This window comes from Amphiura filiformis, chromosome 14 (genome assembly GCF_039555335.1).
Source record: "Amphiura filiformis chromosome 14, Afil_fr2py, whole genome shotgun sequence".
NCBI classification, from domain to species: domain Eukaryota; kingdom Metazoa; phylum Echinodermata; class Ophiuroidea; order Amphilepidida; family Amphiuridae; genus Amphiura; species Amphiura filiformis.
In genome coordinates this window covers 20,001,998-20,008,870 of record NC_092641.1, presented here as the reverse complement: position 1 = coordinate 20,008,870, position 6,873 = coordinate 20,001,998, and the positions used below count along the sequence as shown (strand labels likewise).

Genomic DNA, 6,873 nt, shown 5'->3' with positions numbered 1-6,873 from the left:
GTAATTTCTTAGTTCCGACTAACAAAAGGTCATACTTACACCGGGAGCCAGGATTAGCAGCCCGTAGCAGCGTTCACATTGCAACTTACGCCTGGCGGAAGTTACACCCAGCTAAAAGTCAGGAGTAGCGAAATCGTTGGACGTACGCCTGGCAGAACTTACGCTGACCATCGTTCACACTGCTCCTACTCCTAGCAGCGCCTACCGCTACTCCTAGCAACTTACGACAATCAAGTTCCGCCGGGCGTACGTCCGACAATGTGAACACGACTAATGGCAAGGAAGCTTATGTGGTGGAAATGCTCTGATTGCAGCACCCCTGATCACCTCATTCCCCTAAATCAGGTCAGTCCTGTGCATATCCCATCATGTAACATTTCCTAAACTAACATGAACCAAGTTTTTTTGTTTCTTTTTTTTAAAAAAAGGTACTATGCAATGGCGTGTCCAGGGGGGGAGCTTTGGGTGCTGAAGCCCCAAGACTTTGTTAAAAATCATGTAAAATCAGCCGTTTTTGGCGATTTTAGCCATCAAGCCCCCACATAAATCTGAAAGAGGGGCTGAGCCCCCCGCAGGAAAAGATCCTGGACACGCCGGTGCTATGTGACACAATGCAACAAAACTTTCAAGAATTGTCAGCCATTTTGTTGCCACCAACCTCAACCAGTCACCTAAATCAGGTCATCTCTGTATCACATCATGCCCCATTCACTCAACCTATATCACCAAGTTTGCTTTGTATATCCTGACAAGGTACTACGTGACCCCATGCAACGAAACTTTCAAGAGTTGTCAGCCATTTCCCTGCTAGCCCACAATCCCCAATTCCTCAGTCAACTAAAATTGGGTCATTCTCATCAAAATCACATCACCATTCCACTCACAAGAACTCAGTATTTTTTGTATTATTGGGCGGTGTCGATCCAGTAATTTTCAAGAGTTTTAGGCAGTTTCCCTGCCAGCATCTTGAATACCCTAAGACACCTGAAATTGGGTCACTCATCTCGATATCACATTCCACTTGAAACCCATACTCCCTCTGTATTATGGCTTTACCTATATCTTCCACAACTGGAGGGAGTATCTGTCCTATTTGAAACCCATACTCCCCTGTGTATGGCTTTACCTATATCTTCCACAGCTGGAGTGAGTATTTCAAATGGAATTGACTATCCTATTTGAAACCCAAACTTCCTCTGTGGAAGACTTAACTAAATCTTCCACTGGGGGAGTATGGATTTCAAACGGAATAGCCTGATTTCACTAAACTTGATTGAACCACATTTCTCCCTCACAATTTCTCTGATTGTAATACAGAAACAACAGTCTTGATGACAACAACAACCACTAAACTGCTACATACACACATGTGCCGTGTGCATACACACGCAAGTTAGTTTGATTCCGTATGCATCCCAGATATCGTCTTTCGTGCCCATCTTAACCCTGTCAGGTTTAATAGCGGAGTCGATCTGACGACAAAATCGCTCAGCTTATACTTATATCGTAAACGGCACCCACTGATAATGTATGTGCTGTAGCATTGAATTTGTTTCCTTATATTTACAGCAATGTGCTTTTTCAATTTAACATCAAGTTCATGCTTAGAGACTAATTGGAGATAATTGATAGATTTGACGAACTTGAAATGAGTGTGATCTGTCTTCATTTTATTTAGGGTAGAACCTACATAGTGATGAATGTTTGCCTTCTTAAGTAGAACCCCATACTGGTGTTTAAACAATTTAAGGTGGTGTTTAAGTGATTATAAACTGACAATTTAAGGTGGTGTTTGAGTGATTTTAAACTAAATATTTATGGTGGTGTTTGAATGATTTTTAAAGTTAAACTTACATTACAACAAAGTATTATCAGTAGTATATGACGTAACATGTATAATATCATAAATTATGTACTTTGTTTGCCTGCTTATGGTTTCTGTTGCTGGTTATTATTGTTAAATGGGAATAAAATATAAAATTATCAGTTCCTTGAAGTGACTAACTGTTGGTTACATTATGACTGTGTGGTAAGCCACTGAAAGCACCAACTAGCTGTTACATCATGAGAGGACCGAGTGGTAAGCCACTGAAAGCACTAACTGTTACATGATGAGAGAACCGAGTGGTAAGCCACTGAAAGCACTGATTGTTACATCATGAGAGGACCGAGTGGTAAGCCACTGATAGCACTAACTGTTACATCATGAGAGGACTGAGTGGTAAGCCACTGAAAGCACTAACTGTTACATCATGAGAGAACCGAGTGGTAAGCCACTGATAGCACTAACTGTTACATCATGAGAGAACCGAGTGGTAAGCCACTGAAAGCACTGACTGTTACATCATGAGAGGACCGAGTGGTAAGCCACTGAAAGTACTAACTGTTACATCATGAGAGGACAGAGTGGTAAGCCACTGAAAGTACTAACAGTTACATCATGAGAGGACTGAGTGGTAAGCCACTGAAAGCACTAACAGTTACATGATGAGAGAACCGAGTGGTAAGCCACTGAAAGTACTAACAGTTACATGATGAGAGGACCAAGTGGTAAGCCTGCGATAATGTCTGGGTAGGCAGCAGCCATTTTGGAGTTAGACTTGTAAATTTCAATTCCATCTTGGCATCAGTCATATAAATCCTTAAACCTAATCACTGAAATTAACCTGTAAAAGTCACAATGAGAAATAAAATCCACCAAGACAATTCAATCCATTAATAATAAAATTCACAAATTTAATCTCCCTTCAACCTAATAAAATTCCCAATTTCATCCTAAACTCCCTCAAAACTCTGACTCCCTCACCATTATTGGTAAACCGACTCGATAACTAAATACCTTAAGCCTGGCTCACACCTCCCAGCTATGTGTTGGTTTCCGATGACGGTAACGGACCAGTTACTTGGATTTTCTGGTAGGCAGGCAGGTTCTATTTTGATCGCTATGAGAAATAATAGTCTCATCCTTACGGCACCGTTCATTAACCTCAATCAACCAATCATATCTCAAAATTTGACACTAAGTTAAGGAGTATAGTTTTCGTACTGCACTCATACAAAGGTCATTTTATGAACGGAGAACATATTGGGGGCCAAGAACTGTGCCCTGATAGATGAGCATATTTTCAATCCTAGTGAATCTGACGTTTTATTTTAGTTGATGATGATGCGTGTTAGCGATCATGAATGATGCACAAGGATGGATGTAACAGTATACTTTATACCGGTAGGCATGGTGGGATGTTATACCGGTAGGTATGGTGGGATGTTATACCGGTAGGCACGGTGGGATGACCTCGGAAGTGCGGAGTACGAGATTAATTTTACTTTGGCATAATTTTAGTATTTTTGTCAGTTCATCTTATTGAAGGGTTTCTATGGAATTCAGGCATTGCACTTTCCACCGGTTATGTATTATTTGTCTATATTCAGTAGGAAAACCAGAAATATTGTTTTCTGAGAGGAGCACTGAGGGCATGCATGGGGAAGGCAAGAGATTGTTTTGGTGATATGGCAATTTTGCTAAGATGTGTTCATTTTGCCCCCCCCCTGAAATTCACTTTGCCCTCTCAATGCCCCCCCTGACAAAAAATCCTGTCGCCGCCACTGGGGATATGAAAAGTTTACTAAAACTTGCCATTTTTTGCCCCAAATAGTGGAATCTGCAATGTTTTGACTGGGGTACAACAGGGGAGGGGGAATTGGCAAAGAAGCTCTCAAGTTTATCACAGCCACTACCTCAATATTGAACTCTCAGTACAATATTTCAATTCATCAAGCGAATAAGAAATTGTATTTACTGTTTTAATAGATAATGTTAAGGAGTAGAAGGTATAAGAGGAAATCTCAAGTCTGGGGCTTGTCACTGCCACTGCCTCATATTCAATTCATCAAGTGATTTTATATTTTAGTTAAGTATATAAAAGTAGAATGTATACTGACTATATACACCCTAAAAATACACTTGCTCTTTGAGCGTCTACCCGCCATTTATCTAGAGCCCTAAGTAGCCTGACATAACTGATAAAGTCTGCCAATAAAATATTTGGGTTAATTATGAATGTATATTCGTTAGGAGAAAGTACATGTAGTATGTTATTGGAGCACTGCTGGTATATAGCCACTGTGTGTACATGATTAGGGTGCAGACTGCATTTTTTTTCATGCAGGTATGAAAATGCTGTTATATTTCACGTGACTCAATACAAACAAATGAGGCAGGGACATTGGAGCGTGAAATCATCAGGTACCACAACAGATTCTATGAGACCACTTGATGATACTAATCCTGCATCAGAGATGGATGATTCCTAATCGGAATAAGCACTTACAATATTGACAATGCAAGGTTGAATCTCACAATTTTTGATAGGGGAGGGTGGATAGTGTTTTGGGCACAGTTAGCTGTCCCAGTCAGGAGATGGGGAGGTGTCACATGGGATGGGGTGAATGATGGTGAAGGATAGAGGAGGGTAGACAGTGATGATCTGCGCAGTTGGCTGTCCCAGTCAGGAGATGGGGAGGGGTCACAAGGTAGGTGAGTAGTGTATAAGGTACCTTTACGTGAGGGTTCAGGAGCGATTTTTCAGGAGCAACTCCTGTGACCTCAGAGGTCATCTGTTGATCTATTTTTAGAAATATGGTTCACCCGGGATTTCCCTTATGAGGTCATCTATTTATAGCCCTATGACGCATTCTGGGAGTGTAGTATAATGGGGTACTTTGCGAGGTTTTATGGTATATATTTACGGTATTTTATACACATAATTGATAGTATTTTATTCAGTTTCTTACGTAAGTTTTATTCTAAGAGTATAACAACCGCGTAATAAAGACAAATGGAAGCTTATATTTTCGTATATACATATTTTATTTATACATTTATTTATACACGAATTTACATATAGATACACATACAATAATAGTTACATCGTTTATATGGTATAATACAATTTACTCAATGCTTGGTTTAGTATAGAAGTTAGATTACTTAAAACATATTATACGTATAGTTAAATATTTGTTGATAATCCACATAAAAGTACCTCGTTTATAAGAGGTGTACAACTTAAATTTACGACAATTTATTTGATACATTATTAGGTATAGACCATTCAAAGACCGGTTAACATAGGAATATCGATTTCGATATTTTATCATTACTTATGGATAAACAGTATACAACATTATCATTCTTATAATGCTGCCCAATCGAGAGAAATAACAATATGACAATCTATTCTAGATGTCTAAGTAAGTTGTAGTGATACCATCTTCGGCCACCTTTCGTTTGGGATAGAAGTAAGTAAACGCGGAGCGTTCTTGTTGATAAGTGAGAATGCGATTGTTTTTGACGCGAAAACCTCGGTTGATCGCAGAGTCGGCATTTTGTTCCAGAAGCACACGCTTGTATTTCTCGGCGGTAATTTCGTTATTTCTCTTATTCACCCCTTTGCAACTGAATTTATCCTTGGCACCAAACCCATACCAGGTCTTGCTGCAAAGCGCTACGATACCATCTCCTTCCCATTCCAACTTGAATAAGCCAGGGGTTCGTTTGTCAAATCGTCTGTTCTCTTCCGTATCAGTACGCGGCAACCAGCTGTACTTTTCTCTTTCGAATCTTGGACGAAGTTCAGGTTTGACAAGACTTTCAATACTGGATCCAGAAAGGGCGAAATAGGCCGAATCCGTATCCATTTGCACATACTCAAAATCTGATCTGTCCATGAATACATCGAGGAAGTCGAAATAGAACTGTAACATTTTGAGTTTAGCGTACTGATAGACGAAAAACCCGATTTGTACAGGCAAATCATGTTTAATTTTGGCTTTGGCCATCTCAACTTCATAGCATTCGTCAGTTATGGGGTTGAGATCACGAAATAGGATTTCATTGACGAGTTGGTTCGCTTTTGGGGTGTTTGCAATTTTGACATTCTTGTGTTTCGACTTGTTAGTGATGGTTTTACCGTACGAGGAATTCCCCATCAATTTCATCGTGTCGGCTATGATGGACTTAGAAGGGTCGATATCTCCAGCTCTGCGCGCATTGGAGACAGCATTGGCAAATTCTGAAAAACAGGCGATCGGTGTATATTCTACCACTTGATACACCCGTGTAATTTCTAAGCCATGATCGAGATACCATTTCGCGAGAGGCGTGGCAAGAAAAATTCTCTTCCCGAACATACTACCGATCAAACTTCTTCTTGGGGTATTCATGATATCATGTTCTTCTCCGTAGGCTTTCATAAAAGGTCCTGTATCATTGCGGGAAATGAGGGTATTTTTGAATATAGGGGTCATTTCGGCAAAGTACGGTTTCAATTCGTCAGGGACATGAATGTCGCATTCTATACATCCGAAGAGAAGGCCCGATTTGATTTCTTGTATGATTTCATTTAAGGATAAGTTAAATTTGTGATCTAGGGGTTTCTTACGGGTATTGATGAATTGTTTTAGTTTTGGATCAGTCTTTTTCATAGAGGCAAAATCGCATTCCCACATTTCGATAAATTCATAACCTAGTTTTTCCAAATAAGCGCGCTTCTCTAAGGTTTTAGCGCATCGATCGCAAGCATTTCTTGTTCGCAGAGTGACGGGATTCTTTTGGCAGGGATGGCCGTGGAAATAACAACCCTGAAACTCAAATACTTGTTTGGTTTCCGAGCACCAACCATCAACGGGTAACATGCGGGGACCTACTCGCTTTTCGGTATTATTACCCTCGTGTCTAATTTTAATTCCACGGTTATGAGCTTCCCAATCTAGCCATTCCTGGGCAACTATTGAAAATGGTTTCCTTTCTTTCTTGAACCCCATTTCCTCGCGTCTGCGTGTTGGGTAGCCAGTGGGCATTTCTTGTTTCAT

At 40.2% G+C, this 6,873-nt stretch overlaps 1 protein-coding gene across 1 annotated transcript; it reads right to left on the bottom strand.

The window, feature by feature from the left end:
* Window positions 1-5,080: 5,080 nt before the first annotated feature.
* Window positions 5,081-6,288, bottom strand: LOC140168964 (uncharacterized). Its single transcript, XM_072192272.1, has one exon. The coding sequence runs from the start codon at window positions 6,253-6,255 to the stop codon at window positions 5,242-5,244; it is 1,014 nt and encodes a 337-aa protein (XP_072048373.1). The 5' UTR covers window positions 6,256-6,288; the 3' UTR covers window positions 5,081-5,241.
* Window positions 6,289-6,873: the final 585 nt, after the last annotated feature.